This window comes from Silurus meridionalis, chromosome 11 (assembly GCF_014805685.1).
Source record: "Silurus meridionalis isolate SWU-2019-XX chromosome 11, ASM1480568v1, whole genome shotgun sequence".
Taxonomy (NCBI): domain Eukaryota; kingdom Metazoa; phylum Chordata; class Actinopteri; order Siluriformes; family Siluridae; genus Silurus; species Silurus meridionalis.
The window spans coordinates 17201012-17223295 of record NC_060894.1 but is presented as its reverse complement, the minus strand read 5'-3'; the positions used below and the strand labels follow the sequence as shown (position 1 = coordinate 17223295).

At 37.8% G+C, this 22284-nt stretch overlaps 1 protein-coding gene across 1 annotated transcript in view; it reads left to right on the top strand.

The window, feature by feature from the left end:
* Positions 1–5124: 5124 nt before the first annotated feature.
* ntm (neurotrimin) overlaps positions 5125–22284 on the top strand; it is a 395280-nt gene continuing 378120 nt past the window's right edge. The window contains exon 1 of the mRNA XM_046861584.1: positions 5125–5356. Coding sequence (XP_046717540.1) covers positions 5296–5356 — 61 coding nt within the window. The 5' untranslated portion in view covers positions 5125–5295. The remainder of the gene's footprint in view (positions 5357–22284) is intronic.

Below are 22284 nucleotides of genomic sequence, written 5' to 3'. Positions count from 1 at the left end.
CAGATAGTTGAATTTTATATTTCAAAGCACTCTTGGAGGAAGAGTGGTGATCCCAGGTTTGTGTTTGTGAGTACTGCAGCAGACAATTGAGAACATTACTCACTATAACAAGAGATGATATCTGTCTGTCTGTCTGTCTGTCTGCCTGTCTGTGTGCCTGTCTTTCTTTTCTTTTTATTTCTCTCGTTTTCTTTGTCTTTCCTGGACAGCAGATGTATTCACCATTATGCACTTCTTTTGAGTTTCACATGACTGTAAAATTGCCTCAAGCAATATAATCACTTTTCTTTCCTTAGAGTCAATAAAAAAATCTCATCCTACATTAGCACTTTGAGTTTATGAATAATTGCACCAAGCCTGTGTTCCACATCTCCCGGTAGGTTCAGGAATATACGTCTACTTTTTCTTGAGTTCTCCACCAAAAGGTTTAATAATTCCCATACAGACCAGCCCCATAGAAGTGGCACACACATTTAGATGTGGATTAAAAGGGCTCCAGTGATTTTGAATGCCGTCCTACTGAGTAATATTGAATGTATTTGATGTTATTAGATGTTATTAAATAGTCTCTGTCTCTGCCTTTCTCTCTCTCTCTCTCTCTCTCTCTCTCTCTCTCTCTCTTTGTAGTTCTATGGCTTGAAATCTAGTATAATTTCAGGTATGCTAATGAGAACATCTCCACATCCTGTATTCTGTCCATGGCTCATGAATACAAAATTACCCTACATTCAGCAGTCAGTAAATGTACTAGAGGTCTACTATGAAATATTGATACAAACAAACATAAAGCAAAAACAATAATTGTTTTTCTGTATCTATATTTACATTTTTGTATGCATAAAAATACTCTTGTGGTCGAAAACTAGCTTTACAGTCCGATTCCAATGACTGACAGAGTCAAATGTGGCTGGGTGTTTCTTTACCTGGATGGCCAAATATTAAGCATCCTTCACTCTTACAATTGACAGACAATTGGACTGGTCGAATTGTACCACCTCTGTAATAAAAAAAAGAAAAAGTTGCTGAGTAATGCGGCCCTCACTCCTGCAAGTGCTCTCAAGAGTGTCGGAGGACTGTGCTCAGGTCAGCAGTGACAGAAGTGATTTAACAGATCACTGAATGAACAAGGTGACCTTCTGAACACCAAGTGTCCCACAACTGAACTCTGGGTTTTCACAGCATACTTTTTCACAGATAGCTTTTACTTTGCTTAGATTAAATAATTTAGTGTGTATTGAAGTTTGTTTCAGGAGATACTTAAATTGTTTAAAGTTGAAATAGCCAAAAGTTGTATTTCAATTAAAATAAATTCAATTCAATTGATTGGTTGCTCTTAGAAGTCAGGATTGTTGTGGTCCAGACTATATTCTGGGAATACTAGGGTGGGAATACACCCTGGATGGCATGGCAGTGCATCATAAAACATCATGCGAACATGATAATCACATTCATTCATACCTATGGACAATTTAGAGTTGTCAGTCTACTTACTGGCATGTTTCAGAGAGGTGGGAGAAACTAAAACTGGAAAACCTTGAGCAAACTCGAAGGTGCGAGACTCCTAACAGATGGTTAACCAAGATTAGGATTCAACAGGAGTCTGTCCTAATTCTATCAATTCAATATTTGTATAGTGCTTTTAATAGCATTTTTACAAAGCAGATCTACAGAAAAAATGTTTTGCATTGAAAGGATGTCCAGATTGAACATGAGCACAAGAAAGTCCTTATAAAAAGTTTTAAATCTATATTTATACACTGATGAAAGGATGGTTTTCAGGCAAAACAGTACAAATCTTGAGCGCATCCCTGTGTCGCAGCAGCAGCAAACGATGTGTCTCAGACACACTTGTACTGCTTTGTTCCGATTTGGCACTCTGTTAACAGACATACGCAGTCCATTAACACATATGCAATCTCATTTAAGCAGCAGGAGACAGAGTGTCTAAGCTCATCGGACTGTCATCAACTTGCTGCATACGCACTAAAGCAGCAATTATGTTACTAAAGAACTGGCTGCTGCTCCTAGGAGTGCTATATATGTCCACTATATTTGGCTGTCTCAATTGTCTGACATAGTTTTTAATCATAATTGCAGTTATTCTCAAGTGTAGGAAAATCAGGCTGCAGGATTTAGCTGGCGATCAGGCGCTGATGCAACGCTCTGCTCGCCTTCAGTACAAATGACTTTCGCTACCTCTGAGAGATTCCCCCCAGTGACAGAGCTGCTTTGCTGGAGTTGCCTGCTAAAGTCACCACTCGTTACTTTAGACAAAGCATTTGTGTCAACGAGTTGTCAATGAATATAATCATCTATATGGCCTGCATTGATGTGCTTGGTTAAGCAGGATCGTCGAAATAATCAATGCATACTTCATTTTTCTCAAAAATGCTCAGAGGCTTTTGCTGGGGTTTGTCACAGGGGTTTGTCATTTGTACCTCCTCATATATTTTGTATTGACAAAGTCTCACACAAGTAATCCGGTTAGATCCTACTATCTATCCATCCATCCATCCATCCATCCATCTATCTATCTATTCATCTATCCATCTATCCATCTATCTATCTATCTATCTATCTATCTATCTATCTATCTATCTATCTGTCTGTCTGTCTGTCTGTCTGTCTGTCTGTCTGTCTGTCTGTCTGTCTGTCTGTCTGTCTTTCCGTCCATCCCTCCGTCTGTCTGTTTATTCTCTTGCATTCCTTAAGAAACAACAATTTGTAATGACAGCTAGCCTCCTTTCTTTTACTCCGACGCCATTTGTGTTCTTTTACACATTTGTATCCTTTTGAGGTGTTCGTTCTGGCTTACTGTTTCACCGAATTCCTGTTGCAACAAGAAACAGAAATGAATCAAAGTGCATTTTTAAGGCATGCATGCTATATTTTCACCTGACTCAAAAGCAAATCATTAGTGTGCATCACTAATGCAGCTGATTAGCTGCATCCTTTGTGTTGCACTGTGCTGACATGTTAAGTGAGCATTTTGAAAACACTGTATCATTTAAATGACTGGAGAGCTGTTTGTTAGTAGAGTCTCTAATTGGCTTAATATTCTTTAGAACCTAAGCATTCATTCAGCCACAGCTGGTGCTAATGAAGAACCTTTTAACACAATAAGGATGTGGAGTAACTGACTTGGCAATAAGTCATATAACAAAGGCATTCAATTATGAACATATTACATATTTGGAAGATAGGCTTAATTAACGTTGCTTTTTATTTTAATCGTAATTTAATTTAGGGGGCTGGCATTCATCCCTTGTACTTCCAAAGTCCTTAGTTTAGGCCTACGCTCAGAAGGATATATTGGTTTCCTCTGGGTTATCTGGTTTTCTTCCACCTTCCAAACAATGATAGATTAGGTTTGATAAATTGCCCCTTGGTGTAAATGAGTGGGGGAATAGTTGAGCATGGTGCTGTGTGATAAACTGGTGTTTCATGCAGGGTGTATTTTCTGCCATGCACAAAGAGTTACCGGGACAGATGCCACATGTACAGTTACACTAAACAGAATAAAGTGGTTACTGAAGAGATTTATTTTAAGGCTTCACCTACAAAATTGCGTTAGAGAGAGTGTGTATATCACTTTGTATCAGTAAAACTGATACTGAGTACAGTACAAAGTACTAAAGCTTATCACATCCATAGCAATATACAGTAAACAGCAAAAGCATGATTGCAAGTGTGATATTGCTTTCATACAAGAGTTTTATAAAGGAGAAATTAATACTGAGTAACTGACATTTCTGACACAGGGTGGCCAAATCATGGGCAAATCATTTTTTTGGCTCCAAGAATGAAAATAGAGCTAAATTAACACACAATCACATCAAGTCAGCTAGCTAGCTTACAATAATCCACTGTGTAAAAATGTTTATTTGGTGTGCTTTCATAGTTTAAATCAAAATTTACAGTCATGAAAATTGGAGCATGATTGATGATGAACTCTATTGTAGTAAACAGTTCAGTGGGACCGTTGCAAAAATTGGAATATTACTTGCCGAACATGAGAGATACAAGCAGCGAAACAAGTGTGATTATACTAAAAATAAGCCATCTTGCTGCTCATCCAGTCAAAGTGGACCAGAACCTCCTGCTGCATAAATAATTTGACTATTCATAATATTCACTCATCCATCAATTGCCTATTCCACCTACCCATTTATCTACACTGGGGAACATGTACTCTATCCGAGGGAACCAAGGCGGTAGGACATCCTGGACAGGGTACCAACCCATTACAATTGCACACAATTATTCCCACTTTACAGACAATTTGGAAATAGAAACTGGATTTGATTGGGAAAATGCCGATCAGCGTTCAACACGTCTTCGGATTGGTCAAGAAGCGCTGATCATCCATTTCCTATACAACTTATCTTACACTGGGTCAAAGAAGAACAAGGATTCTATTCCAGAGGACCAAGCGCAGAAAACAGTAGGACACCCTGGACAGGGTACCAACCCATCACAATCGATGTGGATTCATCATCAATTCTCTATACCGCTTATCTTACACTGGTCGAGTCTTTCCCCGGGAACTAAGTACGGTAGGACATAAAGGACAGGGTACCAACCCATCCCAATTGCACACACCCATTCACACCATACAGCCTTTTTGGAAATGAAAATTGGAATTGATTGTTAAAATGCAGATCAGCTTTGCAGATCAGTCTTCGGATTGTGGAAAAAAACGAAATACCCAGAGGAAACCCTCGTACATCACACAGGCAAAGAAAAGGTGGGATTGGAACAGTCAAAGGCAATTTTTCCCCCAAATACTAAAATATAATTATTAATAATAATTGCTTGGCAATAATAAGCATTATTGACCGAATTACAGAACTGAAATGGTTTTCCAATAAAAGACGATAAAATTTTTCCTTTTTTTTCAGTAATTGTTGTGGTTCTGGCTTAAAGGTCGAAAGAGTTGTTTGTTAAATAAGGGAATTGGCACCGAGTGCGCGCTGGGGGGATTCTTAGACAGCGTCGCCTTTGTCATTTCGTGGAAGACCGTATCGAACGAGAGCAGGCTCGCGCGCGCGCGCGCCGCAGCCAATCACGGAGCGAGTTGGACGGCGCGCGCGCCTCTCCGTCCTCTTTCGCAGTCGAGGCGAGCTGGGATTTTTTTTTTGCGCTGTGCGCTGCGCTCTGCTCCGCTCCACTCTCAGCAGGATTTCAGGTCCGGTTTTCGGCGCTTTTTTTTAAAAAGTAAATAAACAAATAAACAAAAAAACAACAACAATAGCAAGCGATTGCGCTTTTACTTCGCCCGAAGACTAAATCAGCATGAAGAGTCCTGCGTACTGGGCGGTCCTGTTCGGAATGGCCATCGCTTTAATACAACGAGGTAAGGATGGGGTGGTGGGGTGTTGGGTGGGGGAGTCGTGTTTGGGGATGACCGAAGCTCACTTCCCAATCCCGTCACGTCAGGGTCTTGGCGGAGAAACTGTAAGGACGGACTCGTCATTACGCGCGAGTCTTGAACGTGTCGCGTTTGACGCACTTACAAACCAAAGAGGCAGCGGAGTGTCACTCCAAGGTGATGCGCATTCACATGTCCGGAATTGATCCTCTCGCCCTGATTGTGTGCGTGTGCGTGCGTGCGTTCATGTGCGGGCGCGCATTCCATAGTGCACGAAAAGTTTCCCAAATGCTCAATACAAGCATCTATCTACTGACAGGACCATCACTGACTTGTTGCATTTCTTCTCAATGCATTGGAAATGACAGTCCTATTTATTCCAAGGAAAAAAACAACAACTTAGATGTAAGGTCACTTAAATTCCACATAATCCCCTGTCAAATAGGACGTGTCCCGAATCAGATTCAAGGCAGCTACATCCCAAACCGCATAGCTAAGTAAAGCACTCAGAACGTCCAAGAAGAATGTCATGACAACTTATCCTGATAATATGATCCTGATAATAATACACATTTATACACACTTTGCATCTGTATCCCAAGTTTATAGCTCTTCCTTCCAAATGCATTAATGGCTGTGCTGTATCATATGGTAGGTTGTGCCCGAGTGATGACCTTGTCCAACTGTTGATATTGTCATGCTTCTGTTGTAATCTGTACATTGGGTTTGGAATGTTGAGAATGCAGATCAGATGTATGCTTTTACTGTTTCTTCCTGTTTCTGTGCTCTGGGTCGATACATGGATGTGCGTGTGTGTATGTGTGTATGGGTATGTTTGTGTTTGCATTGCTGTACGATGAACCCCAACTGTCAGGTGTTGAGCCAATTCTTGTAGACTGTGATTGTGAGAGTAAGAGACAGGGAAACAAAAAATAAAAGCAAAAGAGGGAGAGAGAAAAGGAGAGTAAGGGAAATAAAGAGATAGAGTGTGTGTGGGTGTGCAGGGAGTATATGAGGAGGAGAGGGTTATGCGTTTATGTGTGTCATTTTTTTTCTTTTTATATTCTGCCAAATGTTCCCATGATAATTTTGGCCATGTGGGGATAGGTGGTTTGCCCCTAAAAGGTAATCTGCTTTCATATTTAAAATAATAAAAGGTTCCTGAGGTTAAGGTTAAGTGTGTGTGTGTGTGTGTGTGTGTGTGTGTGTGTGTGTGTGTGTGTGTGTGTGAGAGTGAATAAGAGTGTCAGTGAGAGTGGCTGTGTCTGCGTTGCCAGGCTGCAGCACATCCACCTGCAAAGCTCAAGCCAACATCCATCCCTCCGGCCAAACTATTGTACCCTTAGACTTTGCTCCATCCCTGCCTGAGCTAATAAAGGAAAGATATGGGACTCTGTCTCAACTCAGAGCCACTGCTGGATTTTAGCTTCATACAGAGACCAGAGAAAAGTGTTTAACAGAGATGAAGACTTCTAAGTTATTCAGATTGTTAAGTGGAAAAATGATTCTGTAGAGGAGGTTATCTGCGGTAAACACCCAATTTCTTTGTAAAGAATTCATGTATTTCATTTGTGTCTTTCCCAAAGAAAGGGTAGTACAACGAGCCACATGACAAGTCATGCAATTTCTTTGATTTTACGAAAATCAAAGATTTAAACCATTTCATACACCTGTCCTCACGCTCGACTGTATCTCTGCAGAATCTTTCGCTCGAAGGCACGCTCTTTTAAAAAAATGTTCTCTTCCCGATAGCACTGCTGTCCTAGAGTGAAACAGCGTGCCATGTTATTACAGAAATTAGGCCCATTAGGAGCAGAGGATGACTGTGACTAATTGACATCAGTATCAGCCCAGATGTGAAATAGCTACTTTTTCAATTTCATCAAAAGGATGAGAGAGTTCACTCATTTTCTCGAGTGGCCCAGCGGTGCATTAGAGCTTGTTATGTTACGCTCTCTAGAAAAACAAATACTTAGTGATACTTTTGAAAAAAGAAAAAAAGAAATACACTACGGCACTCATTATGCTGCTGATGTTAGTTCTTGTATGTTCAGTTACAACAAGATGATATAATTATGTTTATTTTTTTTCCAAGGCATTATATATATATTTCTAAAATGTGTTCTACAGGTATGATTCATATGGGAACAGATTTATAGATATTTTTTATTTTCTCAAAGTGATATACTGTATACATTAGCATCATTTATAGCTTTGCACCTTTCTTGCTTTTGTAAGCAAGCCTTTACCCTGGATCGTGGCATGTTTAATGGCATATGAAAGAAAGAAAAAAGTTTAAAAAGGTCTATTTCAGGATAAGTTAATGAACTGACAGACATTTAGTGCGTACAGGATCATGGTCTTTACACAATCTAGTGGTATAACTGACAAACCCAGAATGGTATAGGATTTACATTGGATAGTGGCAGCTTAGGGGTTAAATTCAGTTTACATTTGGATTTCAAGTTCCAGAATGGGTCCTGCGAGACGGTCACTTGTTGGTGCTTATCCCTTAACAGATCCAGGTTTTGCCATATGATTCCTTACACAATGGCACGTGCCAATTCGGAATGAGAAAAATATCTTATTTTACTGTTCACTAGGGGATAGCTAATGACAATGAAGTTAATACATAAGAAATAAAACGCAATGGGGTGTGCTGTAATTTGAAAAAATAATTGGTTGTGAAGCAGAGAGATGTTATAATCACAAGATGATAACATAACAACAGTGTTTTATTCCTCTGACACCCAGCAGTTCCAATTCTTAGACTGTAACACAGCACTGACTTTCTTGACATCTCCTATTAATGTTAAATAAACGAAAGCATCCCCATTTTCAAAAATTATCATTTTTCCATTTGTAGCTTGTAGCCTAGCAGTGCCCTCCATGCAAATTCTTATTTATTAATTATTATTGAAACCTGGGTTTCTGACCAATCAGATTTCAGAATATCAACAGCACCATGGAACGGGATAGTTCCACTTACACACCCCTTTTCTTTCATCTGATGCATGAGGTAAACATTTTTTTCTCACATTGAAAGGTTTTGCATCATTAGGGCAGCACAGCTCAATATGCGTTAAGTTGTATTATATCCAGCCAGGCATTTGGACCATTAACTAGTCCACCACTGTGTTCAGTTAGACTTTAGCCTTGAATTCCCATCAGTGGTCTTCTTAGAAATCCATTTCATTGGAAAAAAAAATTTCAGTCTGTATTGATGAAAACAAGGTAACAACGAGCTTGTCAGATTCCACACTCATTCCTAATCTGTTATAGAGCGATTCATTGATAGGAGATGGCACTCAACCCCTCAGACGGTTGTGCAGTGCAGAATATATGTTAAGTTGTGGTGACCCATCTAGTGCATCTATATCTCGGATATGTAGTGACTGCTTTAGTTTTTTTGCAGATTCCATATACACACATACACTGTGACCTTTAATATGGTTTTGTCCATTGGCGGAACATTGTCCCTTTTGAAGTTTACTGTGCAATATATATCCTATGTGTTTGTAGAGAGTAGACTTTAAAATGTTCCCCTCTGTGGTCTGTGTTAGAGAATTAGAGTATTCTGAGAATACACATTCTTTCAATGTGCATCGATCAAAATAGCGCAATTATAAGCCGTTGTTTATGGGTCGAATAATACATCATGGAAACAACACTCAAAACTAATTAATTTGGATTGTGAACATCTGCCAGTCTCATTGAAGGAAACTATGCTGACATTTCTGTAAAGATTTACCAGACACTTTAAAGGCCATCTGTACCACTGCATGGTCAGTTGGTGGCTGTGGGTTAATAATACAGGGTTAAGGCAATTGGAAGTACAGCCCAGACTCACAGAGAGCCATTCATGAGTTGTCATGTTAAAGGAATGCAGGCCTCATATGAGGTATAGCACAGTAATGCAATCTCTGTCTCTGTGTGATCGTCAACTTCAAACAAAAGCCTGTTGGAAAACTTTGACATGGCAAACATCCATTCAGGAATTAGAAGACATCATTATAGCATATTGCAAAATTAATGTGGGTCCTGCATACATTTGCAGTTGGGGGTGTTGAGCAAACGGTTACTATACGGTTTGATTTTTTTTTTACTATGACAAGCACGGCGAGTTCAAATTTTGATCTTCATTAAGCTACTCTTTTACAAAGCGTTATTCTTTCCGTCTCCAGGCATACTTTCTCAAGGAGCTCTTTTCCAAAAGCCAGTCTCATTATGGCGCATACTGAAAGAGTCTCTGTGGGACTCTAGGAAACACCTTTTGAAAAAATAAAAAAATAAAAAAAGACAAGCTGATGGTATTCTTTAAAACATGAGATTCTCTAACAACATGTTGGTCACCTCAAACCTTTTAAAGAAGTGGAATGCTGACAATGAAAACCACACACACACACACATGTGTGTGTGTGTGTGTGTGTGTGTGTGTGTGTGTGTGTGTGTGTGTGGTGTATATATATATATATATATATATATATATATATATATATATATATATATATATATATATATATATTAAATGTCAAATGTAAGAAAATGTGAGAAAAATGTTATATAAAAATGTGAGAAAATGTTATATACAGTAAGGTATATTTTGATGAACCACATTAGGCTCTTTTGTTTCTAAAAGATAAATAAATAAGGAATTCTATTTTTATATGATAGTCCTTTGTAAATATAAAACAGTCGTTTATGTAATAGGCTATGCAAAAGGACTTAAATTATCAGAATCATTTACTAAGACTGTGTTCAGGTCAATGTAAGCAGATTGTAGGTACAAGGGGAGTTAAAATAAGTAATTATTATATAATATCTAATTATTGCTCTTTGTGATATCAGTTCCTGTCACATTCCTTCCAGCTCTAATTTGCTCTCAAACCTGTTCGCACACACTCACACTTGCCATCAGGAAGATCTGTCATGAGAAGGGATTTTTGTAATAAGTGAGCGCAACATATGATCTATTGAGATATATGAGAATGGAAATACATTGCATCGTTTTGTAGCTAATGAGATGGACGACCTGGCGAAAAGTGCATCCATTCTAGTGAACAGAACAAATGGGCTAATTAATGACTCTTATTAATATAATGATATAACGAGCATGTTATGACCTTATTGTAGTAACAAGTATCATTTTTCTTCATCATACGCTCCTTATTGGTTGCGTAAAAGTAATTTTTCCTGCGCTGCACTGAGGAGTTTTCCAGATGCATCTATTTCTAAACTCGCCGCTTTTTTTCCTCAAGGAATCTGCATACATTAAGCAGATAAGTTCACGTAAAGTGCATTTTGATAGCCGTGAACGCTACACTTCGCCGCATCAAGACATTCCACTTACTTTACAACTTGTCTCAAATGATTCATGACAGTAATTTCCTCACTGTGTCAAATGTTGACTGATAAAGTAAGCATCAAATTAGACACATTGGTCAATGATGAATATAACAGGAAGTTGCACAGAGGCTGAGGATATTATATCTGAAGCTTGGATGGAGCTAAATGGGTAATTTTTATCTAGACGTTTAAGATGACATCCCTGTATGATTCAATATTAAAATGTACTGTGAGTTAATGCATCCACAAGACAAGCATCCATAAGATTTTATCTTTATGTTTTGGTAAACTATATGGTCAACGGTTTTTGGACACTCGATAACACACCTATATTTGCTTTTTGAACATCTTATTTCAGATACTCTGGGTTCCAGAAGGTTTTATTTTTAGCATGGTTGCGGAGGTTTGTGTTCACTCAGCCACAGGAGTATTAACGAGGTCAGAGGCTCATGTAGGGTGAGAAAGCCAGGGGTGCCGTTTGAGTTCCAGTACATCCCAAAAAGTTGAGCCCATTCAAGGTTTATCACTCCCACTTTGGCAAACCATGTCTATGGAGCTTTCTTTTTGCACAGATGTCAGTCAGTCATGCTGGAATATGTTTAGGCCCTTAAGATCTAGTGATGGGAAAGGGTTATGCTACATTTTTTAAAATACATACTTTACATGCTGTGTGCCTAATTTTTTAACAAAAAATCTATTAGGGTGATGATAGGGTACCCACAACTCTTTGGCCATATAGTGTATGTGCATGTTGAGACAGTAGCACTATTATGCTTGTCTGCTTTTAACTCAGTGAGAACAACATTCAAGGCAACAGAGTTTGTTGTTTGTCTGCGCGTGATCATTTTAAAGGTTAATTGCTTTCTCATTTTTTTTGACGAAAATTATTCTTATTTTTAAAATGAATTTCCTCAAGTGTTTTTTACTCAATGCCCAAATCTTTCTTAATCTCCTGCATCTTACAGGAGATGATGCAGCCCATTCTAATCAGTATTTTTGACTTGCAGTGAATTGATGCAGCAGATAACTCTTCGCTATGTGTCAGATTTCTGGATTTTTTTAAACAGCAGTTTCCGTGTGCGCAATATTACACTAAAACTCATTCATCTTTGAACGTCATGATTGTTTAGCATCCTTCATGTCACAGCATTTTGCTTTTTAGGTTAATCCTCACCGTGTTCACTTTAGAAGACTAGCTCTGTGTTGTTTTTCATGTAGCAGATGGCACAGAGAGCAGTTAAGCAGCACATGGTCATCTACTAATCCCCATGCTGGTGATTAGTGTGTGTGTGTGTGTGTGTGTGTGTGTGTGTGTGTGTGTGTGTGTGTGTGTGTGTGTGAATTTACTTGCATATTAAGAGCTCTGCAAGTAGACGTCTATAGATTTAATTGTATTTTGCTTTCAAATGCAAAAGTTTGAGATAGGAACCACTAAATCTCAGGTTATGTATGATATAAAAAGTGGAAATTAGCAGAAAAGGAGTTAGAAGTGCCAGTTGACTCAGCATCCCTGTTGAATTGCCCTGCTTCATTTTACAGTTGAGAGTCTGCATTGGTCATTGAATTTCAAGGAAGCTTATAGGGGATTCTCATAATTAATGCTAAACGCTTCAGTGACAATCTTAATGGCCTTTTTGGGTCAATGTAGAAAAGAATGTTTCTCATTAATCACCAGCACTTTGCTATCTGCTCTCTGTTCAAAGAGTTACTTTTCCTAAGTGAGAGCAAAGTCCACTATATGTTCCAAAAGCTGCCCTTCAGATAATTGAAAATAATTAATCTTTCATGTATAAAACATATTTCATTTCTATTTTATTTACGAATTTAAGAAGCTATCTAGTATAGATCCTGAAGGAGGGAATAATTTGGGAAAAGAGGTCACTGAATACACATTACTCCATTTGCTCCCTGTGGAAGGGCCTCTCAAAGAAGCATTTCAGTGGACTCTACAGTTTACACTGTTTTTAACTCCTCCACAACATTCTGAATTGAAAAATCTGTTTCGAAAATTCTTAAATGTTTTCATTTAAAAAAAAACACTCTCTTGTGAGGTGGAAGGCCAGTGAAATTGTGACCTACTGTAAACTGTTGTTTTGCACACAACAGAACATGGAGCTTGAATGTTCGAATATTTTCTGTGAAATAAATCTCCAGAACGCTCAATCTCTTTGCCGGTCTTCCAGCACTTCATCTCGATTTAATCCTGGCCAGGGGAGCTAGTAAACTCAACTGTCAGTCAGACTAGAGTAGCCAGGAATACTTCAGTGAGTTATTGATGTGTGCATTCTCTGGAGCATTCTTATTTGAAATCAGAGTTTAAGGTGATAACCACTGGTCATTAAGTTGAAATCATTCCTGCTAATAAATAAATTCCATATTTATTAGAACTCCTTAATAAAAATGCTAAATTACAGGGTAAAAGGTAAAACCACCAAAGGTTTCCATCACTGAAAAGGAATTTGACATTGTAGTGGTATGGAAGTTCATAGCAGTCATAGCAGTCTTAGGATTTGTAAACAGGCTTTTTTAAGCAAAAATATCCAACAAGCAGCATGTCAGTGGTCAGAAACAATCTGCCAATCATGTTACAGTAGTGCAATGCATACAACCATGCAAATACAGGTAAAATGCTTTAGTCCAGTGAGTGCCACTTTCTTGTGGGTGGAAGTGTTTTGTTGTTAAAAGAGCATTGCTGTTGAAAAACACTTTGTCTGGACATTTTCCTATTTTCAGTTGTCCAGTTCGGTAAGCTTTGGCCTAATGTAGCCTCAGACTTCTGAACCGTTGGTGCGCATTCATTTAAAACTTTAATGCTTTGTGCATTTTGAGATGCTTTTCTGCAGACCACGGATGTAAAGAGTGGTTATTTGAATTACTGCATGCTTTCTTTTAGTTCAAATCAGTTTATTTAATCTACTCTGTTTTTTTTTCATCTTTAATCCACGAATCTGCTACCCTGTCATTTTTTAAGGAAATCAGCAGTTTCTGAAATACTGACACCAGCCAATCTCGTACTAACAGACAGATCAAAGTAACTGAGATCTAAAACTTTTCCCTTTTTCTGTCATTATGGACACTAAATGAAGCTCTTGACCTGTATTTGAATGATCTTATGTGTTGTTGCAATGCTGCCATGTGATTGGCTGGCTTAATAATTGTATGAAAAAGCAAAGGGTACATGCGTTCCCATCAAACTAGCCAACAAATGTACAACACACTTGGGAAAATTGTGAAGTCAAAAAACTCACATAGGTGTTTTGTTTAATTGAAATCTATACATTGCAGTATTGCTGCTCGGAGGCTCCCTGAGCCACTGCAGGTCTAATATGATAATCGTTCTTATCAGGAGTTCACTTTGGTCCCAGGTTTAATATGTCAGCACTAGTCACTACAGAGATCAGTAGAGAGCGCAATATAGAAAGATAAAATAATGACCATGTCAACGCTGCTATGATAGTGTAATTTCATTGAGTCAACTGAATCTTAATAGAAGTGTCATTTAAGAAGCTCATAGGTTAGATGAGGACAGCGTTATAGTGGAATCAGCTGCTATGGCTTGTTCTCCCTGTGGCCATAACTGCATCATAAATTAAACTATATCACTTTTAATGGCTGTAATGATTGCTGTATTTTTTGCACTTACACTACATTATAACATATAATAACACTGCAACAGCAGCAATGGTGTTGGGATTTTTGAGATGGAAAACCAAAAATGTTTTGTTGTGTTTTATGAATGCGATTGAAAATCAGAAAGGTTATTATATGTTATACCAGTGCACACAGCAACCCTGACAATAGTTCAGGGCAAAATTCAAAACATAGGTTTATATTGTAATGTGTTATTGTTGCTATAATATCAGGTAAATTAACATTTTATATTGTATAATATATAAATAATAACACTATAAATGTGCTGATATCTGGAAGGGGCAAGAGAAAAATGCTTGCCTTATCAAAAATAACAAGTTTAAATGTTTTTGGCCGGGAGAGCAAAACCAGCCCTTGCTCTCTGGGTGGGAGGATGTCAGCCTGGTCAAAGAGAGCATACAACTATTTCCTGTGAGTGTGTTATACTGCCTGGAAAAACATGTGTATGTTAAGCACGATTAATAATTTTGTGACTCTAAGAGATGGTTAAAGTGAATGTGTGGTTAGAGAAAAATATAGGAAATATAGGAAAAGTGAATGCGTGGTTAGAAAAAAACTGTTTCTAGCCATAAGGTAAATGATAACTTGTTTTGACTCATAATTTCCTGAATCATCCACACAAAATAATGTAAAGAATGTCCATCCTGGTGAGTAAATTACTCAAATGTTTGCGCTTTGTGTATAGTGTTGTACAACAAAATTATATTAACAATTAAATCAAAGTAAAAAAAAAATATATATATATAAATAAATAAATAAATAAATAAATAAATATATATATATATATATATATATATATATATATATATATATATATAAATAAATAAATAAATATATATATATATATATATATATATATATATATATATATATATATATATATATATATATATAAATCTGCATTAGTTTGCATGCGTCAACATGTGACATAATAAATTGTTTATATTCATGTTTGTATATGATACAGTTTATATAATTATTTTCCAAATTTTGAATAATTTCCCATATATTCCTGGTACCATTCCAACTTGGAATATCCTTGAAATTCCCCAGAACTTTCCAAAGAAAGTTTTCAGGGATTTACTGGAAATTCTTCACCCCTTTGCAACCCTATGTGCCGAACATTAATAAATAAAAGATAATCCCTTGCCTAAATTATGGCTTCTTCAACAGTTCTCTAGAGAAGTTAAATACTTTGCATCAAAAGAATATTACATCTAGTGTTTATTCTGCATTCCTGTGGGTATGACTGGAATTATGAAATATTTCAGGTTCAGGTCTGCCTGCTACTTCACATCAAAACACATTAGTAAAAACAAAATGCAGTTTTTCTGTTTACAGAGATCAGTTATTTATTTATTTTTGTCTGTCAGTGTTCACAGGAGTCCTAAGGCCGTATTTTGATGAAACGAAGACAGAAACCAACGGCATTTATATCTGTACAGACTTCTAAGAAACCTGCAGAGAAAGTACTTGTGAGCTACTCATTAACTTTGGAGAGAGTAGGAATATTGTAGTTGATTATACTTCTTTGATGCACAGAACATCTTAAGATGTGAGAAGAGATCTCAAACACCTCAGGACTGTTTTTTGCTCGGGAAATGTATTCATAACGCTCTTGTACACACAGCAGCCTCATTTGCGAAGTCAGTGTACAAATCCTCATTGCCTGCTCATCTCCTTCAATATTGTTGGGACAATAGCTTGTTAGCTGTAAAGAATACCGGCGAAGAGAAGGATGCCACAGGGAGTTTATGGGATGTATATTCTAATTCAGTAAGTGGCTTTTTGGTGTCACTGTCTCGCTGCTGTGTATTGTCCCCCATAGCATTATCTCAGAATAAACTTAGGCCTGTGGTCTTATTATAAATGATGAAATAGTTCCTCATGAGGGTTACGGTGTCTCATAAAGCAATTGTGGCCCAGCATAGCATGCTCCACAGGAGAGAAGCGCACACGATAACTTTAATCTCCGGCAGTGGAGTGGCACAGATATTAAAATAATATCTAAATCAGGAAATCACTATAGAGTGAATCACTGTCTGGCCTGTTAGCTTGTTTTCTCTGGAGATTTGAAAGAACCAAATTTTAAAGTCTCTCCCTGTAGATAGGGAAGTGAGGTTTTTTTGTCAGCATACAGGAGGTGGAGCTGGAGGTAGCAGAGCTGAAGATGTTGAGGTTTGCATTGGGAGTGACGAGGATGGACAAGATTAGAAACGAGTTTATTAGAGGAACAGCGCATGTAGGACGTTATGGAGACAAGGTAAGGGAGGCTTTATTGAGATGGTTTGGACATGTGCAAAGGAGGGACATGGGGTATATCGGTAGAAGACTGCTGAGGATGGAGCCACCAGGAAGGAGAAAAAAGGAAGGCCAAAGAGGAGGTTTATAAATTTGGTGAGGGAAGACATGCAGGTAGTTGGTTTGAAAGAGGCAGATGTAGAGGACAAGGGGGTTTGGAGACGATGATCCGCTGTGGCGACCCCTAATGGGAGAAGCCGAAAGAAGAAGAAGATGCATTAATACAACATACGCAAAGTTAATATGAGGGACTTTTGATTAGCACAGTGAATTATATAAAATTTGCATTTTGGAAACATTTCTTTTTACACCTTGTCAAGTCGAGTTTATTGTGCCTATAAAAATAATAGAAAGTAAGTTTGGACGCCAGGTCCTCAGCTGCTTACTGACTGTAATGTTCATGTTGTGATACTGCACAATACATTTTGAAACCAATGCATAAATATTAGGGCCACGGCAGTTTAAATAAATTGATTTTAGAGAAGAACTTGTAGACGTTTAAAGAGGGGGTGGAGAAAACCACATTTAAATGCATTGCTTTCCATACAAGTGCATGCAATTGATGGACGAAGCTTCCATTGGTTTGCTTTGGCATAAAAAAAAATAAAAAAAAAAATATATATATTTTTTATATATATATATATATATATATATATATATATATATATATATATATATATATATATATACATATACAATGAGTCGATTTGCAACATGCCAAGTGAAAATAAATGAAAATCAATGAAGATTTCCCTTTCTGTGTCCTCTTCCACACTGGCAATTATGAAAAGCTGTATAAAGCAATTTGTGCAATTGCTTTAAGAACCCCTGTGTTTCTCCACATAACCCTGATTGACTTTTTACAACCTGTCCTTGACTAGAGGTTGGCGATTATCACACGAGGATGACATTGTCTTCTTGTTGTCAGTCCTGGATTTGAGACTGACAGGCGGCTCGGGCAAATCAGATTGATTTAATTATGCAATGTTCCTGTGTGAAAGGCTTCACAGAGACTGACTGGAAACAAAAGAAGCAGCTTTAGAAGGGCAAAACAAAAACATCTCTGCCTGTCTCATGGTAAGGGAAATCAAAATGTATGAAATCATGAGAAATCACACTCATTGGAAAGCTTACATATTTTATAGAAGATTACATTCAACAAAGTTGCACTTGTATTTTTTTTTTCCAGCATTAATTTATTATGGATATAAAAGTGGATGCTGAGCTAAGCATGATAGCACAAGATCTTAAAATCAGAATGAACAATAAGGCAATTTTGGCGAGCCTGGCGTTTGACACCGAAAATAAATCTTTAACGTTATCATCATAGCGTGATGCCTTTGCTAAATATAATAACTTGACGGTTTTATTGTTATACTCTGCCATTTAAACAGATTAGTTCTTCTTACAGGCAGTAGTACATCTAGCTATGTTCTGCAGTTGACTGTAATATTGAACGGATAATGAGATTTAATGTAAATGAATTCAAGCGTTTGGCCATCAACTTGATGTAAAATGAACTAAATATTTTGGCCCAGCACTGAGAAGACACATTACTTTTTTTTTTCTATTATCCTGCATAGCTTTCAGCTATTCTTTCTTGTTAATTCACTGAGAAGTTCCCCAACTGACTATCTCTATTCAACTAATCACATTCTTCTCTGCACTGTCCATCTCAATGAAGTCCAGAGCAACCATGTGTAAAAGATAGCATGGCAGGGAAAACTGTAGCACCCTTTTAAGACTCTTAAATCTAATGCATTGTTCTGACAGTGCTTGGAATCTAGGAGTAACATTTTTTGGAGTTTGACTCAGCACAAATTCCTAAATAATAGGTTAGTGATGCAGCAGGTATTGAGGTGATGTCAGAGGAATGATAGTCTGTGAGTATGTGAGTTTTTGGCCAAGGCGTTTACTGTACACATACTGACAAATTAAATGAAACAACAACAAAAACCGGAGGCTAGGCAACGTTTTAGGAACATGATTTGGGCCCACATGTCCATTTAGAGAGAAATATTTTTCCTCTGATGGGAATGCTTCCTTCCATTTTCTCAACTACAAGGTCTGAATAATTTGATTAGCATGGAACAATGTCATATTCTACAGCTTGTGCAATAATCAGCTCCCAATCCAATTGAATCCTAGGTTACAATCCAATCTATGGATATATTCGACAGCACTAACCACCACCATAATCTTCTGAGAAATGGTGTTTATTGCAACAGTATTGTTCCAGAGCTGTGTAAAATGTTAATGGTGCACTTTAGCATTTCTAGTAGCTCACTTGGGCCCACATACAAGGCATTTTATGTTGTTTTTTTCCTAGTTGAGCATAAGGAACATTAATTTAATCCATAAAACTGACCAGAACATTTAAATTAATTGTTTTTTGATTAGTGGTTATCTGGTGTTTGGAAATGAAGTGAAGGGCATGTGAAAATTTATTAGCCTGACCTCAACTTTGCTGCATGTAATTTCAGGTGCGCTGGACAAGCAAAAATTAATTCACAGGAGTCATCTGTAATTTTCTTAACTAAAAAGAACGTTCTAATAGTGTTTCAACTTAATATAGCTACATCAGACATTTCTTGAAGTTAGCTGGTCTGAATAAATGTGTTGTTTTGTTATTATTGCTCTTAATGGCTACTGAAGGAAATAGCTCTTCTGATGAAAACCTTTCTCAAGCCTTTTTGCAAGATCCTATAAAGAGTCACCCAAAAAGGTGTCTACCCTTTTATGATAATACAGTTGTACAAGTACAGCAATCAACATTGGAATTTTTTTAATAATAAAATAATTACTGCAAGTATGGCTGCTTAAAGCCTATTATACACCTGCAAAACCTAAATGCAACTGAAAATTGGATCTTACTTAAACTTATTATTAAATTCATCTGGTTTGTTGTTTTCTTACTGATTTTGTTAGTGGATTAAATATTGGATTTTTGGCTCTTCCTTCGGTTGGCATCTTCATATTCTTACCTTCAAAAATTAAAACCCTTCTCATTTAAAGGACTGGCACTTTATTTTGAGCCAAGGGATGCGGTTAGACTGTCAATAATCAATTAGCCTGCTGCCTAGGAACCTGGAGGAGTGAGGAGGACGTTGCATTTACCTACCCTCTTGTTCTTGAGGTGCTATTTTCAACCTACCCATGCTTGTCCTTATTAGCTAAGCACAGGAGCTGCATCTTGAAATCCCTCTTTTTTTTCAGAGGGTAAGGTGTAGGCTGTTGCTTAGGCTCATACTCTGAATTAAAGGCATAGTCTCGTTATGAATATTTGATCAAGTTTTTGATCTACCTCATTGATTTCATTCTTTCCAGATTATGTATGAGTACATGCACGTGGTACTCATCAGTAATGGTACTGATAACCTAGTAAGCAAACAGTAGCATCATGGAAATTTCAATTATGCTTTGTTTATCCTTTTTGATGCAAATGTCAGACAGCATTGTTAGTTTCTTTTTTTAAACAAATTCAATTGCAGCTTGCACTGCAGCATACATTTTTCTCTGCTCACAACCACACCCACACTCATCCACACAAACATGCAATCCCACCCCAGGCTGCGACCCTACACGCTGCAAGAATATTGGACATGCATTTCTAAAAGCTATACGTGCCAAACCAATTACTGTTGTCTAACGTGTGTCTGTGTGTTCAAGAGACACAGGATGGGCTTCAGAAGAGTAAATGGATTTATCTAATTTCAAACCTATATCTTGTAGGTGGACACGTGCGACCTCCAGACCAACCGCACTAGATTGGGGGAAAAAGATTAAGAACATTAAAGCTTTAGATAGTGTATTCATATTTTCTTGTCAGGACTAAAAAAAGGCATTTATATTAGAGAGACTTCTCAAGCTGAATTAATGGAGCACCGATAAGAGACGTATGTAATCCTCTGTGTGGCTGACCTGCGGGATAGCAAAAGTGACTAAAAATAGTGTTGGAGAATTAGCTTCTTTTGAAAGTGCCAGGAAAAACAGCACCCTGTCATCTTGCTTAGGACTCTTTTCTGCTACCCTGACAAAACTCAGGAATAGCAACAAACTTGCCGAGGACAGTAATGTTCAGCGTCCTAAGGGTTTGCTTTGTGTTTGGTCCAGAGGTCATCCGCAGAGGATAAAGAGCCAGCTATACGGAAGCAAAATTCAGAAATTAGATTGAATAACTGTAGTCTCAAGAATTCTATTATGTTTGCTCAGAGTAGGATTTTAAAAATCATAGTCAGCATGTAAGAAGCAGCAGCACAATGCATAAAACATGCAAACACAGGTCAAGAGCTTTAGGTATAGTTCACATCAAACACCAAAATGGGGGAAAATGTGTGAACTCAGTGGCTTTAACTGTGACATGATTGTTGTTGACAGATAGACTGGTTTGAGGTTTTTCTTTTAGAAATTGCTAATCTCCTAGGGATTTTATACACAGAAGTCTCTAGAATTTACACAGAGGGGTGTGAAAAGCTAAATTGGCCAGATGGGTTTGAACTGCCAGGAAAAATATAGCAGTAATTATTACTGTTTCTAAAAGGGGGTCATCAGAAAAGCATCTCAGAATGCACAACACAATAAACCTTAACGTGGAGGGGCAATAACAGATTAAGACCACATCGGGTTCTACTCCTGTCAGCCAACAACCAGAATCTGAGAGTATCATGCTCAGACCTGAACAGATTAAAAAAACTTTCTTTCGGCTTCTCCTGTTAGGGGTCGCCACAGCAGACCATCCGCATGTTTGATTTGGCACATGTTTTTACACTGGATTCCCTTCCTAACGCAACCCTTCGCATTTATCCAGGCTTGGGACCCGCACTGAGAGGGGGTGGGGTTGGTTCCCTGACTGGGGATTGAACCCGGGCCGCAGCGCTGAGAGCGCCGCATCCTAACCACTAGACCACCAGGGAACCTCAGACCTGAACAGATTAAGATTAGAAAAAAGAATCTCCCGCCCTTTTTTTTTTTTTTACAATTTTCTGCTGTGCGGTTTGGGTGGTTCATGAATCATGGGTTCCACAATACCCTCATATTCATGTTCTAGGCTGACCAAAATGGAACCTGATGTGGTCTTTTGCTGTTGTAGCTTATCCACCATAAGGTTTGATGTTTTGGGCATTCTGAGATGCTTTTCTGCACAGCAAGATGTAAAAAGTGATTATTTGAGTTACTATAGACTACGTACCCCCTTTAATCTCTCTCATCAATATTTTGTTTCAGCCTGTAGACTTTCTGCTCACAGGATGTTTTTACATCATTCTTTGCAAACTCTAGAGACTGGTGTGTGTGTTTAGGTGTGTGCATGAGTGTGTGTGTGAAAACCCCAGGAGAGGAGAAATATGCATACCTGCCCGTATGACACTAACAACCATGCCACAGTTCCAAAGATTTCAGTTTTTATGCATTCTGTGATTTGATTTGAACAACTGAAGCCCTTGACCTGCTATTTCACTGTTCTTAATATGACATTTGTATAACTATACATGACCAGGTGTACAGATGTTCCATATTAAACTGGACATTGAGTGCATCAACCCTCATGCTGAACTATGTCAGTCTATCACCACAATTCAAGAAGATACGTATCTAACATTTTAGGTAAAGCACATTCT